The following is a 17,763-nucleotide window of genomic DNA, read 5'->3' as shown; positions in this document are numbered from 1 at the left end:
GAATTGTGCTCGGAAGCTAATTGGCAGCCAGTGGAGCTGGTGTAACAGCGGAGTGGTATGCTCCCTGTACCCAGCACCCATTAGTAGTCTGGCTGCCGAGCATTGATTTTACAAGTCCAAAAAATCTCATTCGGAGAAGACATATTTCCTGAACCACATTTCATCCCCTCTTTTTCAGTGCCATATCTAAACTTAAGTAATCTGTTTCCTACTGGTTGCTGTTGGGTTTTACAACGAAGTCTGACCACATTTGAATTGATGATGCTAGTTCTTGACTAAATCTCATTCATCTCATCAAATGTCTCCTTTGGTGTGTGGCCTTTCAAGTAAAGGAACTTGAGAACTGCTCTGTATTCCACTGGGTCTATCATCAAACCTCACATCACTTCAGCACCAGCACCTTTAAAGCCCTAAATGGTTCCAGCCCAGCTTACCTGTCTGAACGTATCTCTCCCTATGAACCAGCTAGGAGCTTAAGATTGTCTGGGGAGGCCCTGCTCTTGGTCCCGCCTCCTTCGCAGATGCGAATGGCAGGCATGAGAGACAGGGCCTTCTCAGCAGTGGCCCCTCATTGTCTGATAATCCTAGAATAGGCAATTCAAAAACAGGCACTCTTTGCACCTGAATTTTGCAGTATTTTTATACCATCTGTCCAAAGGAGAACAGAAGCTTTTGGCCAATTGAAGATTCATAAGAAAGAACATTGAGAAAGTTTAAGCACCAGCTTGTAAACTATTGCTTTGCATTCCAGAGAGATGATTACACTCAGCAAAATCTCCTTTTTTTAATGTATTGTTTTAAGTTATCTTATCATATTCCTGGGTGGAATTAACCCTTTATTCATCCTGTTTTCAGTAAGCTCATTGGGTTATCTTTTCAACTTGCCTAAAGTGCCTCTGTCTGCTAAGCGTCATAATCTTAACAGAAGGTATCAGATTGCCCCCGAGTAAAGCCAGACATTATAATTTTCCCAAAGGCTTGGGTGTGCCATCACAGGATTACTGTGGACTACTGCGGGGACTAGATGTTGTTGGACAGCATTTTAGGGCCCTTCTGCACAGCCATATAATCCAGAATATCAAGGCAGATAATCCACAATATCTGCTTTGAACTGGGGGCCCTTCCACACAGCCCTATATCCCAGAATATCATAACAGAAAATTCCACATTATCTGAGTGTGGACTCAGATAACCCAGTTCAAAGCAGATATTGTGGGATTTTCTGCTTTGATATTCTGGGATATAAGGCTGTATGGAAGGGCCCTGGGTTATCTGAGTCCACTCTGCTATATAATTCACTTTAATGTGGATTTTATATAGCTGTGTGGAAGGGGCCTTAGAATCATAGAGCTGAAAGTGACCAGTCCAACTTCATTCTTTTGCAAGACTAATGCATAGGAACACATTGACTGATATCTGTAAGTACAAAAGAGATCCCATGTGCATACCTGAACATCAGTAGGAAGTGTGAAAGAAGTCAAAATAATTTAGTTAACGTTAATAAATTCTATCAAGGCAGGGAGGTTTACATGTGTCTTATACATGCTCCATAGCACCTTTGTTTGTTAGATATCTCCAGTTTGTGGCTTCAGCCAGTGCTTGCTAATTTATTTATACTGCTGTTGTTTTAGATCTTGCATTCTGAGACTTCACCCCTGATATGGATCAGTGCCTTGAAATGTACTTCTTGATGTCAGAAAGGCATCAGATTCCTCAGTTCATCTTATAACATGAAACTCCTTTGGGAACTAAACAAACGGCCTGTGAAGCATTTGCCATTTCTGTTTACCGCATGTTTTGGCATTTTCTGCATATTCACAGTCCTGGTAAAAATATATGGAATGATTGATAGAATATTATGAAGAAATCATTTTTCTTACAAGTTGAGACTCAATAGGCAAGATGGCTAGGTGATTGAACTGGGGCTGGCACTACACTGTAGCATTAATGCAGTTTGACACCACGTTGGGCCCTTCCACACAGCCATATAACCCAAAATATCAAGGCAGAAAATCCCACAATATCTGCTTTGAACTGGGATATCTGAGTCCACACTGCCATATATTTCAGTTCAAAGCAGACAATGTGGGATTTTCTGCCTTGATATTCTGGGTTAAGTGGCTGTGTGGAAGGGTCCTAGGGGTCCTTCCACACAGTCCTATATCTCAGAATATCAAGGCAGAAAATCCCACATTATTTTAGTGTGGACTCAGATAACCCAGTTCAAAGGCTGGATGGCCATCTGTCAGGGGTGATTTGAATGCAATATTTCTGCTTCTTGGCAGGGGATTGGATGGCCCATGAGGTCTCTTCCAACTCTTTGATTCTATGATTCTATGAAAGCAGATATTGTGGGATTTTCTGCCTTGATATTCTGGGATATAGGCCTGCGTGGAAGGACCCTGAGTTATCTGAATCCACACTGCCATGTAATCTAATGTGGATTTTATACAGCCATGTGGAAGGGGCCTTTAACTTCCATGGCTCAATGCAATTGAATTCTAGGATCTGTAGTTCGATGAGGCACTAGCACTCTTTGGCAGAAAAGGTGAAGGAACTTGTAAAACCGCAGCTCCCTTGCTTCCATAGCATTGACCCACTGCAGTTAAAGTGATGTCAAACTGCATTAATTCTAAACTGTAGGTTTACCCCATGTCCCATTGCAGAATATCTGCAGGTTTTGATGAAAGCTGGTTTTTCAGATATTTCTTTCCATTTCTGTGTTAATCACTAATTGCTATGCTTGTACAATCCAGGTAAACCTTGACCTGTTTTGTGTCTTGGCTTTCAGTGGATGCTCCGATCCATTTTTGAAAGCCCTCCAATATTGGGAGGGCAGATATCTGTTTTGTTCGGAGGTGCTGAAAGATCCATTTTCTATTGGCCCAGCTTTCTGAGCCTGCATGCCATATGCACTTTCCAAGGCAAGGAGGCAAATTCTCTTACTCCAGAGGAGGCACTCAGCTGCAGGCAGGCATGCGTGCTTTCTGCACACCACACACACTCTTCAAGGCAAGGAGGCAAGCTCTCTTACTCCAAAGGAGGTGTTCGGCTTCAGGCAGACACACACGCTTTCTGGGCCTGCACACTTCACATGTGCTCCAAGGCAAGGAAGCTGCTCACAATAAGCTTACTTGTCTGAACGTATCTCCCTCTACGTTCCACCTCATAGTTTAAGATATACTGGGGAGGCACTGCTCTCGGTCCCACCAGCCTCACAAACATGTGTGGTGGGGATGAGGGATAGGGCCTACTCAGTGGTAACCCCTCACTTGTCTAATTCACTCCCCAGCGAGATTAGATTGCCATCCTCTCTCCTTTCCTTTAGGAAAAAACTAAAATCTTGGTTTGGAACCAAGCTTTCAGCTACCTGGCACAGCGGCACTTTGAACATTGAACTGGACCATATGACTGTTATGATAATTGGAAACGGCTATGTGATTATATAATTAATGTTACTGTTTTTAATCTGTTATGTATTTATGGTTTTATATTATTGTTTATTGATATTGTGGCATCAAATTGTTGCCTGTGTTAGCCGCTCTGAGTCCCCCCACCCCCAAGGGTTGAGAAGGGCGGTGTAGAAATGTTGTAAATAATAAATAATAAATAAATAAATAAATAAGCAGGTGGGGAGCTGGGGTCGGCACCCATTTGCTTTTGTGTAGAGTTGATTTTTGTACCGGGAGGGGGCTTCCCATTATGTGATCCCTAAGGTAACGAAAGTAACGAAAGAACAGATGTAATGAAGGAAAACTGATCTGTTCACAACTCTACTAATGTTTAAAAAAGAAAGGTGAAGGAGCTTCAGTGTTGGACTAAAACTCTGAAGAAACACACTAGGGCCCCTTCTACACTGTCTTTATATCCCAGGATCTGATCCCCAAATGTAGTGAAACTGTTACTTCCCTCAGCTTGGAAAGTATGCTTCTATTAGTGTTTGCATTCCTATAGCATTTGGTTCCAGAATCCCATATGGATACCAAAATCCATGGATGCTCAAGTATATATATAATGTTATATACATTGGCATAGTGACATGTGTCCATTCTATCAAACGGCAAAATCAAGGTTTATGGATTTTCGGGGGGGGGGGGATATTTTGAAGCCATGGTTGGTTGAATCTGTGGATGCAGAATCTGTGGTGATGGAGGGATGACTATATACCCTCCTCTCCTCATTGTAAACCATAAGCCAAATGGAAAGATAGTGGAGAACTTTGATCTGTGGTGGATAATAATTCCCCCCACCCCCAGTCTATCCAATGTATGGATAATTCAGAGTTTGGAGAATTACTTTCAGGAAAATACAGTATCCTAAATGTCTTTGCCAGTATACTGGATGCAGGAGTCGTACGCAGTATAGACCAAAAATGTCAAAGCTATGAGAGAATTGGGAGAGGGGTAGGAAATAAAGCTGCCAGTATCTCAACACTTTTACATAATGCTTCACTTGGAATACACTGCACAATTAATGCAACTGAAAAAAGGACATGGGAGACCTGGAAAAGGTACCAAAGAAAGGATAATAATTTATCAAAGAGCTCAAGTAACTTCCCTACAAGGAAAGGAAGCAAATCTTGGGTCCTTTTAGCTTTAGGGGGAAAAGAATGCAAGGAAAGACATAATAGAAGTGTATCAAATTATACATGGCAGGAGAAAGTGGATCATTCACTTTTCTCTTCTTTTCATAATGCTAAGCAGCCAGGGTCACTATAGGTGTTGAATTGTAGGAGATTCAGGACAAGACAGGAGAAACTACTTCCTCACACAGTGCACAGTGGAGTTCAGTTTGCTCTGGAAAGAGAAGTAATTGGAAACCTGTACTGTCAGGAAGATTTCATAAAACACAAAGAAGAAATGGCAGCTGCCTAATAATGCTGATAAATGTGGGTTGCCTTTCATTGGTTTTTAAATGTGCCATCCATGAAAAAAAAAGGCTTTGTAAAAACACATGACTGTATCTGCAAATATGTTCCATCAATGCATGTATAGCTACATGTTTAAAACCATAAGCTTTTTATACCTCTTTTTTTTCTCTTTAGGTGATTCCTCGTAAGATTGTCCTCCAAGTTCAGTGTCCTGGCGGTGGGTATGCAGGTGACTGTGGAGCGCTATTCTTGACCTGCATGTTCTCCCGCAGCAAGGGCATCAGTTTCCAGGTGGAAAGTGGTCCCAGTCAGGGTTGGCTTTATACACCTTCCTCTTGGCATGTTTGTCTCTTTCGCCCTCCATTCATACCTCTTCAAATTCTGCAGCACTGCTTGTCACAGCTGACCTCCAGCTAGAGTGCTCAAGGGCCAGTTCTCAGTGTCTAAGCCACAATTTTTAAGGTTGGCTTTGAGCCCATCTTTAAATCTCTTTTCCTGCCCACCAACATTCTGTTTTCCATTTTTGAGTTCGGAAATGGTGATCAGGCATTCGGACAATGTGGCCAGTCCTTTTTATACCACTAGGTTGGATGACCTCAAGAAGGTCTTCTCTACTCAGGCTCATTGTGCAGTTGTTCCTGACTGTCTACATGACATTCTGTCATGTCGGTGCTTGTTGTGGGGCAAACCAGGTTAACTAGGACTCTCCCACATGTCTTCGTGGTTTTGTGAACGTCTCTGCTGATGTCAGCATGGTGCACCCAAGAAGAGCTAGAACTCCCATTGAGCTCTATGGCCAATCTGGCAATGGCAATAACAACAAGGAAGGCGAGATGACAATGCAGCAGAATCAAAACCCAGCTGGACTAAACTGGACATCACCCTGCCACCACCATGAATATAGTATGTGGTTGTCTCAGAGGCTGGTATAGTGCATGTCTGTTCTGTACAGGCCATGGATTTATTGGCACATGTAGATGAAGCCCAAGTGATAGTTTTTATAATAGTGCCCTCTTCAGATATTCCCTCCAGGAGGAGAGCAGTCAGGAGCCCACCAGACCTACTCCTGGTTTGATCTCACCTTACTTCCTCAGATGTCCTAAAATTAGCAACAGTTTGTTGCTGTTGCTAATTGCCATGAAGTTGATTTCCATGTACGGTGACCCCATGCACAAGACACCACCAAGTCACTATTGACAATAGCCCTGATCACATCTCACAAATTCAGGACTGGAGCTTCCTTGATTGAGTCCCTCTTTTGAACTGTGGTGTTGGAGGAAAATTCTGAGAGTGCCTTAGACCACGAGAAGATCCAACTAGTCCATACTCCAGGAAATAAAGCCCAACTGCTGACTGAAGGGAAGGATATTAGAGGCAAAGATGAAGTATTTGGCCGCATAATGAGAAGACAAGAAAGTTTAAAGAAGACAATGATGCTGGGGAAAATGGAAGGAAAAAGGAAGAGGGCTTGACCAAGGAGCTGGGGGTGGTGATGGCCGACAGGGAGCTCTGGCATGGGCTGGCTCATGAGGTCACGAAAAGTCGAAAGTGACCAGCTTCTGGTCAAAGGAAATGTAGCATAATGCCAAGTTTTTAGCTTTTTTGTGTTTTTTAAATGAATTATAGTTGTATTCTCAATTCGCTTCTGACACGATAAATAAATCTACCTGGAATGCACTCTTTTCCTACTGCCTTCTTACTTACCAAACATCATTGTCTGTTCAAGTGAGTCATGTCTTCTCATAATACGGTCAAAGGACAGTAGTTTCAGTTTAATCATCTTGGATTCTAAGGAGAGTTCAGGTTTGATTTGCTCTGATTGATTGATTTGCCTTCTTAGGAGTACATAGTATCCACAAAACTCTTCTTCAGCACCATATCTCAAGTGAGTTTATTTTCTTCCTATCAACTTTCTTCACTATCTAATATCTACTACATCACACTCCATTAGTATTCAGTGTAGTGGTGGTGCAGCACAACTTCTCTGGCAGATATACCGTATATGCTACATTGAAAGCATATAAGATCTCAGTCCCAGATTATTGTAAATTTTACCCCATAAGCACTGTGGTCTGCTCTATATATTTTAATAGGAGTCAATAAGACTAGAGTCCTGCCTGCATGTTCCTTCCTTAGTTCCCCCCCCCCTTAATTTGGCATAGGGCCAAATTGGACATAATACTAATTGAATTAATGAGGTTATTTTAATCTATGTTTGTCCTATTACATACACACAAGAGCCAAAAATAGATTCATGGAGATGGTAATTTTCATTTGGTCCAGCATGGGGTTAACACAGTTAACAGTTAACACCCTCCCCATGGCTCCTGTTCCATTAACCTTACCTCTTACTACTTGGATTTTAAAATACAGAGGGCCCATTGAACATGGGTTCATTTATATACAGTGAGTTTTAATTACTATAGAATCATATTGGAGGGTCTAGCGATGCTTAGAAAAGTGTTTGTTTTTTGGCCTACAACACTTTTCTCTGTTTAAGTACTGCTGGTGTGGAGCCAAAAAGGAGGGCTGCACCAGGACAAGCTGAGATGGTCTCAGGAGCTATAAATCCACCACTTCACTGGAAGTTGGCCATAGCATTTTGCAGGAGGCCTAGAGAAAATGGATCTCTAGGCATTTTCTAGGTCCTCCGGAGTGATTTTATGGTATGCTTGGGGTGGAAGATCAAAGCCAGAAAAACAGAGTTCCAGATTATGTGAAAATTATATTCCATAAAGGGTCCTGGAACAAATATGTGAGCCTACTAAAATAATATTTTATATTATTATTATTTGAAACACAACAAGATGAGTCCACAGCAGACAAGATCACTCTGCTGGCTGTTATATTGGATCACACGTCGGACACTTCCTAGGTGTCTAGGACTGTGTGATGTATCGACAAATAATGCGTGCAGATCCCAGTAAGGTGGTCTTCAGCAACGGGCAGATGGTAATCTTGTCAGTGCTGATTGTGTTTAAGTGCAAGCCAAGGTCTTTAGGCACTGCACCACTGGGACCACCTTGACTGGCTTGTGCCAGAGTATTTGCAGTTCGATCTTTTTATTATTATTATTATTATTATTATTATTATTATTATTATTATTATCTAGTATAATGGTACTCTTATACAAACTAATAGTGAAAACCATATGTGAAATATTAAATACAGTTCTGGTCATTGCACCTGAAAGAAAGGACATCCTAGAGCTGGGGAAAGAGGCAGAAAATGACAACTGAAACTTTATGGGGTTTGGAATAGCTCTCCTATGATGTAAAACTGTAATACACTCATACTAAAAACAAAATCTAGGGCTGAGCATGCACACTTAGGAGCATATTATACAGGAATATAGATGCTTTTGCTCTTTTAATGGTTTATTGAGCCAGTTCTATCTCAGCTTTCACAACTCTGATTGACAGATCCAGGCAGGACTCTTTCCTAATCCTATCTGGAGATCCTTAGCATTGCATCTAATCAATTTGTTGTTGTGTGCCAAGGTCATTTTCAACATATGGCAATTCTAAAGCATTTGTATCATGGACTTCTTTGGGCTGAGATTGTATTACCTGTCCAAGTCTGCTATTACCTACATCTAATATTGCTTGGCTTCCAAAAATCAGTTGAAATGTGGTATGGTGATAAGCCTTCACCTTTTCAAGCCATTTTTGCACATTTCTGTGGCTGGTAGTACCACAAACCTTCAAGTCCGGAATCTGACCCAGAGATTTCCAATTTCTTATAATGATACGGAAACCATGAGCTCACCGTGAGACACTGACTAAGGAAGCATCATAGAATCATGCAAGGACACATCTAAAGCACCCATGGAAGATGCTCATCCAACCATAGTTTAAAGACCTCCAAAGATGGAGAGTACATCTTTGATAGATTGTCCATTCAGTCCCTCTTGGACTGGATCCTATTACTTAGACCCATTTAATCAAAGATATTTACATTCATGTTGCCTAACCATTCAATGATTGATCAAATAGATCTACTCTAACTGGGGCAAGCCAAGAGGATCTAGTTCTGGTCCACATGTCATCCGTCCTCCTTGGAAGGATGCTTGGCTCATAGCCTGGAAGGTTTCTCGCTCAGCCACCTGAACTGTAATTGACACTGCGGTGTCTGATAATTTTCAAGGTCAGATTCATTTTGTTACAGCCCCTGCACCGTAAAAAGGTGTGAAGTTACATTTAGTGCCAACACTGAGAAAATACATGCTAGTCAGCACCAGAGTGGCACAGGAAAAGCAAAAAGCCTACTATTTATTGCTCCTGAAGGCACGAGATCAATATTAGATGTTAAAAATCATCACCAAATGTACAAAGGTTCTGCACATCTCACCCAAAAAGGAGAAAACTTTGGGAAATATTTATTCCTATGTTCAGGAATAAAGCAAATAATACATCCCTAGGGATGAGACTGTAGTATATGAAAACCCTTCTGTGTAATTGACTGTCATGTCTTCATTGTGGATCTGAAAGGTATGTTGCCAAGAGCTTCTACATATTGTACAGTGTCTTTTGTGACTGCTGCAAGTCAAAGGTTGGCTTGAGATAGGGTTCCTGGATTTCCAGGGATTCAAACCTTGGTCTCCAGAGTCATTGACAATGTTCAAACTACTATGGTGTGATGTATCCTATGCGTATAGTTAGGGTTGCCATGAGCCCTGTCCAATTCTCATTCTTCCATTTTCATAATTAGCTGTGTATAGTTCGGGTTGATTGTGGGAATGAAAAAATGAAAATTTGAGCGGGATCATGTATCATTGGTGTTTGTGGAATCAACTCCTATTTGATCTTGGTGGTTAAGCAGGGTCAACAGTGGTTAGAATCTGGATAGGAGTCCATTAATCAATTCCAGGTGCTGTAAGCTTTATTTCAGAGGAAGGAACTGGTAAAATCACCTTTGTCTCAGAAAATCCCCATGAAAATTAATGGAGTCACTATAAATCTGCAAACGCCTTGAAGAGACATAAATATGAGGGCATCGTTCCCGGTGGCACAATCGGTTAAACCCTTGTACTAGCAGGACTGAAGACCAACAGACCAGAGATTCGAATTCGGGGAGAGCATGGATGAGCTCCCTCTGTCAGCTCCAGCTCCCCATGCGGGGACATGAGACATAAAGATGGTGAAATATCAAAAACATTCAGGCATCCCCTGGGCAACGTCCTTGCAGATGGCCAATTCTCTCACATCAGAAGTGACTTGCAGTTTCTCAAGTTGCTCCTGACATGGAAAAAAACAGATGTTACCTGATGCTTGGTTGCAGGATGAACAACACCAGCTGAAATTCCCTCTTCTATACAACAGGAACAGGAACTCGCACCAGTTTTCAATCTGTAGTAGGTCTTCTATAGTATGAAATACTCACTGTGGGTGGAACCACAGCATTCCTGCCCATGATGTAGATAGAGACCAGAACAAAACATAAACGGTATGCCCTATAATTGCCCCCACTTGGTAGGAACAATTGTGATGAATTCTCAGCTGTTTTACTTTTTCAGCTGCTTTTACAATGTCCCAATTTCTCTCTTCTTCTGCCACTTTCTCCCTTTGTTTTCAGTCTACTTCAATTGCTGCGAACTCAATTCAGCAGGAAGGAGAAGATTAGTAGACCCTTGCCCTTTCCTGTACACTCAGGCAGAAGCGAACTGCTAGTTTGTGTGTTTTTCCTATTAACTATTGCCATCTTCACCATACTATGTGTGTCCCAGTTTCCATCTGTGAAATGTTGGAGGAAATGGGTACTGGACTGCCCTGAGATTTTCCTTTCTTATCAAGTGAATTCTTGAAATAAGGATGTTTTTGCTCCATCCTGAAAACTGAACCTGTCTCCTTTCTTTTTTCCTGGAGCAGATTATTTCCATAGGTCAGTGTTTTCCCTGTTGGCAATTGCTGACAGCTTCTAGAACTTGAGGAGAGAACCTTAGCAAATCCATGTCAGGCTAGCACACTTTGTGTTCCCTCTCAGGAGGGGAAAAGCCAAGCTGCCTGCTCAGTACTGGCCCATGACATGAAGTCTCATCATAAAGGGGGAGCCAGAAGGACAACCTTCGAGGGATGGATCTCTTCTGCTTTCACTTATAATCTCCATCCCTTTTCCATGATTTAATCAATGCAATTTTGCCTAAACCCACTCCTAGGGACCCTTCCATGCAGTCCTATATCCCAGAATATCAAGGCAGAAAATCTCACAGTATCTGCTTTGAACTGGGTTATCTGTGTCCACACTCAGATAATGTGGGATTTTCTACCTTGATATTCTGAGATATAGGGCTGTGTGGAAGGGTCCCTGGCTTGCCAGGGACAGTTCCGAATAGTCCCACTTTTTCAGTAGCTTTTAAAATGTCCCAGTTTCTCTCCCTTCCTCCCACTTTGTCCTCGGTTTACATTGATAGCTGCAAACAGAATTCACTGTGCAAAAGGATTCTGCAATTTAATTTGAGGTGGGGAGAAGAGAAGAGAGGGAGGAACCTTGCCCTTCCCAGTATCTTTAAGGAGAAAAGTGGAAAGAGGAAACTAGGATATGTTAAAAACAACTGAAAAAAGTGGGATAATGCAGGATTAATCAGGACTGTCCTTGCCAAATCTGGACAGCTGGAAGGTATGACACCATCTATTCAGAGAACACTGCTAGTATTGCCAAGGCACCCATCCTACCTTCTTCATAAAAATGATCATGTTACTTTTTTCAAAAGATGGTGTTGAAAAACAAGAGCAGATTATGAATGTATGTACTTTCTTGGTCATGGGGGTTGACTTTTCTTTTGTGAATGTGGGTGTGGTGGGAAGTGAGCCCTTTACTGGGAAACTAATGCATCTCTTCTGCATTAAGGCAATGGTGGTCCATGCCTTAGTTACCTCTAGATTAGACTATTGCAATGCGCTCTTCATGGGGCTGCCCTTGAAGACAGCCTGGAAATTTCAACTGTTCCATATGACGGCGACCAGACTACTAACTGGTGTGAATTACATGGAGTGGTCAACCCCCCTGTTTGAGGAGCTCCATTGGCTGCCGTTTATTTTCCGGTCCCAATTCAAGGTGCAGGTTCTTACTTACAAAGCTCTGAATGGTTTAGGACCCACCTACCTTCGTGACCGCATTTCCTTTTACGAACCTACACGATCCCTTTGATCTTCCAGAGAGGCCCTTCTCTCACTCCTGTCCCCATTGCAAGTGTGACTTGTGGGGAGGAGGCCTTCTCTGTGGTGGCCTCTCGGCTCTATAACTCGCTCCCCAGAGAAATCAGGCAAGCCCCCACCCCGGCAGTCTTCAGGAAGAGCTTGAAAACTTGGTTGTTCCAGTATGCTTTCAATGAATGAATGAACCTGGCATAAAATGCCCTCGGAAGCACTTTATCTTAGCTGTTAGTGCAATTAAACTCTACTTTCATAACTCGAATCCCCCATCCAGATACATTAAACTGCTCTCTCATCCAATATTTTTAACCTTTTAATCTTTGCAACTGGCCCTGCCCACTGTGACCAATTTTTTTGTGTTCAATTACTGTGATTTTATATTGTTTTATGTGTTTATTTATATTGTTTCTTGTATTTATTTTATTTCTTTATATTTTACTGCTGTATCTTATGTTGTATATCTGCATTGCTGTATAGTTGGGCTTGGCCTCATGTAAGCTGCCCTGAGTCTGCTTGGGGAGATGGTGGCAGGGTATAAATAAAGTTTTATTATTAGTAGTAGTATTAAGGGTAGAAGTCCTATCTCAAAGTTCACTTGGCGACCCTTGACAGGAAGGAGGAATATAGGCAGAAAGTCTAACCATTCAAAGGTTGTGTCCAGTTCCCACTCAAATCCAAAGATTGATCTCCATAATTTCATTCCCACCCCTAAGTTTAGATTTTGGGTAACATTGGAATACAACAAAAAGGGAGAACTACAAAATATGGAGGGTTTTCTTGAATTTCTTCACAAAAACCCAGACTGGAATTTGGTATGGGATTTACGTAATTGTAAATGGACATGTGTGGGAAGTAGAACTGAGTGATGTCCATATTCACGCAGAGGCATAGTGCACCGGTTGCCATTGATATCAGTGGTGTCCCAATGTGCAATAGGCTCCAATATGCATTAGGGTGCTCCCCAGTGAGCATCCAGACACTGGGCATAAGAAGAGTGCCTAATGTTTGCCAGAAATGCCCAATGTATATTGAAAGTGCTCAACAGGCATCAGAAGTACTCAATATACATCAGATGTAGTCAAAGACCATTAGAAGTACCCAATCCATATCAGAAGGGAGCAATGCATAGTCCATTGTGCATCAGAAGTGCCCAACGCACATGAGAAATATCGAGTGCACTGAATAAATGTCCACTGCATCAGAAATATCCGAGGGCCCTTCCACACTGCTAGTTAATCCAGGCTATCAAAGCAGAAAAACCACATTATCTGATTTAAACTGGATTATCTGAGGGCCCTTCCACACTGCCATATATTCTAGTGAGGTTTTATTCAGCAGTATGGAAGGGGCCTTAGTCTACACTGCCATATAATCCACTCCAAAGTAAATAATGTGGACTGTATACTAGGCTTGGGTGGTTTCATTCGTTAATTTCGTAATTCGTTATTAATTCATATTTAAATTAGGTTATGATCCAATATTGAGCCATGCAGGAATAGTGTGAGGAGTAAATTAGATTCGAGACAATTTTTTCAATTTATTTCGTAATTATTTCGTAATTATTTCGAAATTATTTCGTAATTATTTCGTAATTATTTTCGCATGTCTGGTGCAAGTTTTATAGTTGTTGTTTGTTTTATCACACCAACAGTCAACAATAGAGGGAGAGGGAAGCTTCAGAAGTTCCCCCTGTCCCATTTGGAGGTTTTTTTTAGCATATTGCGCAATCGCGTCCGCCATTAACAAATCGATTCGTAATTTTACAAAATTTCGTAAATTTTGAAATTTTTAAAAGCAAAATTTCGGAATTCTTAAAAAAAACGAAACGCGATGGACCCCTAAAAACGAAGCAAGTTTAGAAACAAATTTTTCCGTTGTTACCCAGGCCTACTGTATACAGCTGTGTGGAAGGGGTCTGAAGTGCATCAGATAGGCCAATGCGTATTGCAGCATTCTTGCTGATATGCATCTTTGCAACCTATTAACAGTGTTCCATTGCACATCTATCGTGCAGATAACAATTCATAAAGCTATATAATATAGGTTGTAATGCACTCCACCCCAAGTCATCACAAAAGACTAACACACTCCATGTAAGGCTTCTTGGCTGGTCCTTGACTCTTGAAATAGGACACTTTACTCTCTCTTTTTCTCTCTTTTTTTAAACAAAATCCATCCTTTTATTTTATAATAGAGATTATAAATAAATTGAAAGTGTGCATGCAGTCAACTGCATATTATACAAGCAATATCTATGTTAATAACTGTTTTCTTTGGCAGGCCAGAATCCAGCTGGACATGCAGTATTTACATATCAAAATCCATTTTTGTGTGTTCAAGTCATACTGAATGCAAGTGAAAATATATATGTTTTTATATATCTCTATATAATTTATTCTATATTTACACACACACACATAGACACATATATAGGCATGTCTATAGGTATGCTAGATATGCGTGTCTGTGTGTCTGTGTATGTCTCTGTGTGCATGCCCATTTCACAGTATACCTTTAGTATACAAAGAGAAACAGGTGTATATTAAAAGTGGATCTCATCTTTTTCCGATTCTGGTGACTCTGGCCTTGAGACACTAAAAATGTCCTGGCAAGGTATTTGGGGTGGTAGCTGAGGAGATAAATGGGATTTTGGAGAAGGAGTCTGCGATGGAGTTTTTTCAGACAGTATTTTTAAAATCTCAGCCACCTGCTTCTCCAAGACAGCCATCCTGCTGCTTAGCAGCTGAATATCTTCCTTGAGTTCATGTTTGACCTCCTGGAGGGTAGTTTGTAAGGCCTGTTCAGGAATGGGGTAAAAGGGGTGTTTTGCATCCGCTTGAATAGGACTGTGTTCCAAAGGGCTGCGGTTCTCACCAGCTTTGTCCAAACGAAGGTCACTTTTAGTAATTCCACTGTCACACGAGTCCGTTTTCCTTAACGGGTTTTTAATTCCTCCATTCTCTGAGTCAGTACTCTTGGGGTCATCAGACAACAACCCCATGGACTCTGCCTTGGTGACATTATTCCACTCTTCCTTCTTCTCTTCTTGGCTCACCATAGTGTTCTTCAGCCGAAGCCATCCTTTCCCATTCCCATTTTTCACCCTCACAGGGCTGGTCACCTTGAGGCCTTTTGGTTCCTCGCTGGTGTTGGGCTTCAGCTCCAGAGCCTCCTGGTTATTCTGTTTTATGATCTCACTGGTTTTCACATAGGACAGGGATGTTTGGATGGGTGTGATCTGAGACACAGTGACCACACTCGTGCCGGTGATGGCGGCACCGTTCTGCATGGTTCGGGTTTCCACCTGGAGGGTGTTCCTCTCTGGGTCAATGATGGTTGTACCTTGGTTCCGCATCTCCTTCTGCTGCTTGAATTTCTGGAAGAGTTTCCTTACAGGATGGTCCACAGGGATACTCAAGGTCACCTCATTCTTCTGCCTCAGGCGTTCTTCCTCTTCCTTTTTGACATCACTGATTTTTCGGAAGATTATCTGCAAGAAAGAAAAAAACAAACATACATTAAGGTTAAAATGAACTTTTCTAGAGGAGATGAAGAAGGAAATAATATCATGGGTGAAAACAAGTCCTATGAGTAAAATGAAAAAGAGAGAGCATGGAGGAAATTCAACAGCGAGAGTACGCTCGCATCGCTGCCCTAGCAAAGGGAAAACCACGCGGGCGCGGAGAAATAGGGGGAGAAAGAGGCAGAGAAAGAGGCGGAGTCTTCGACGTCATCGGCCATGCTGGCACAGTTTGCTCTCCCAAGACGCTAGTTTGCGGCGGCTCTTATACATTCGTCCCTTTATATGTGCTGTATCCATGGATGCAGTTTCTCAAATTGCTCCTGATACAGAAAAAAAAATCCATGGGTTCAACTTTCCACAGACCGAAATATATATTTCAAAATCCCCAAAGCAAACTGAGATTTTATCATTTTTATAAAAGAGACATTACTTTATTACACATTTGTGTATACTGGGACTTGTTTTTTAACTTTTGTATTGCTATTTTTAAATTTATTTATTTATTTACAGTATTTATATTCTGTCCTTCTCACCCCAAAGGGCACTCGGGGACACAGAACACATATATGGCAAACATTGAATGCCGTTATTCACCGACAGGACAGACAACAGTACAGATAAAGGTATATATAGGCTTTCGCCATCTTCGCCGTCTTGGAGGTTGTGCTTGATTCTGGCCGTGGGGGGGGGGGGGTGATGGTGGGGGGTGTTTGTGCTGTCACTCCATCCTCCATGCCATAGAGCCCTATTCACACACTTCCTCCTTTTGATTGAATCACCAACATTTCTGGTATTTCTTTAATGGTGCCATTAAAATACCTCCCTGCTAAAGCAGTACCTGTTTATCTACTCACAGCTGTTTTCAATTAGCTAGGTGTTTTCAAACTTGTCTAATGCAGAGTGTTAGCCACCTTGAGTTCCCATGGGGAGCAAAGCGGGGTATAAATAAAGCTGCTGATGATGATGATATCCATGGGGGGAACCAAATCATAGCTGTTACTATTATTTACTATTATTTATTTATTTACTATATTTATATACTGCCCCTTTCAGCCCACAGGAGACTCAAGGCAATTTACAGTCAGCACCAAGACCAAAAAATACAATTAAAACATTAATATAAATATAAAACAAGTAAAAACAACTAATATCAATAAATAGTACGTTATGTTATACTATTTCTAATAAGAAGATTTTTTTTGACTGTAGGAGCTGTTCAACAGTGAAATAACTGCCTTAGAGGGTGTTGGGCTATCCATCTTTGGAGATGGTTAAACAGTAGTTGGATGGGCATCTCCAGAGGTGCTTGAACTGTGTATTACTGCATGACAAAGGGGTATGGCTAGATGACTCTTGTGGTCTGATTCTATAGGGGCAATGCAAGTGAGACTTACTTGGAGCTGAGACCCACAGAGTACACAATTTATTGATCCATTTCCTCTAGACAAAATCCATGGAGAAAGCAGAACGAATATGATGACCTACTTCTGTATAGAATAACAAACAGCTATGTAACATAAGTATCAAGTTAAGAAAGTTGACATCTATTGATGTGTATTTGTGATTAGCACTTCCTTTCTTGACACACAACCCTCTATGAGCACTTCAAAAAATTAATGAACTAGAAGAAATATATGCAATGGATATATGAAAAATGGAGCACTTACAACCTCAGTGCATTTATTTGAAAATAAGTGCCATTTAGGCTGATGAGGTTTATGGGGAAAGGTGTAAAGAACCATATTTTTATTCATCTTCCGTTCTGACTATAGTTTATTGATTTAATTTGTTTTTCCAGCACATTTTTGCATTCTTTTATTCGCACTTAGAAAAGGCAACCCCCACCACACACACACACACACACTTATTTATTTGCATTTTGGATAAATAGAGACATTTGGATATGTGTTCAAAGTAACTCAGACAGCTCACAATGATTTACAAAGTTCAAAGATAACCTAATAATATCAATAGTAATAGATGTCAGTCTTTGCTTATTTTGTTATTGCTTGCTTGCAAGGATGAAGCAATTCAAAGGTTCTGTCTCTTACGGCATATGCTTGTTAGAGTATTGGTATATCTTTTCATAATTTATGTAAAAATGTTTGTCTCCCAAAATTTGCATTGTTTTACAATATTTTGCACAAGTTTCAGTGCAAAAATATTTAGTGCAGTGTGTTTTACTGCAATCTTTTCACACTAAATGTGATCGGTGATAT

At 41.2% G+C, this 17,763-nt stretch overlaps 1 protein-coding gene across 1 annotated transcript in view; it reads right to left on the bottom strand.

The window, feature by feature from the left end:
- Positions 1-14,152: 14,152 nt before the first annotated feature.
- Positions 14,153-17,763, bottom strand: part of KCNH5 (potassium voltage-gated channel subfamily H member 5) — a 289,582-nt gene continuing 285,971 nt past the window's right edge. The window contains exon 11 of the mRNA XM_060754182.2: positions 14,153-15,511. Within this exon, the coding sequence (XP_060610165.2) occupies positions 14,564-15,511 (948 nt within the window). The 3' untranslated portion in view covers positions 14,153-14,563. The remainder of the gene's footprint in view (positions 15,512-17,763) is intronic.

The sequence above is a fragment of the Anolis sagrei genome, chromosome 1 (genome assembly GCF_037176765.1).
Source record: "Anolis sagrei isolate rAnoSag1 chromosome 1, rAnoSag1.mat, whole genome shotgun sequence".
Taxonomy (NCBI): Eukaryota; Metazoa; Chordata; class Lepidosauria; order Squamata; family Dactyloidae; genus Anolis; species Anolis sagrei.
Note: the sequence above shows the minus strand (reverse complement) of the source record. Positions and strands in the feature narration are given on the sequence as shown.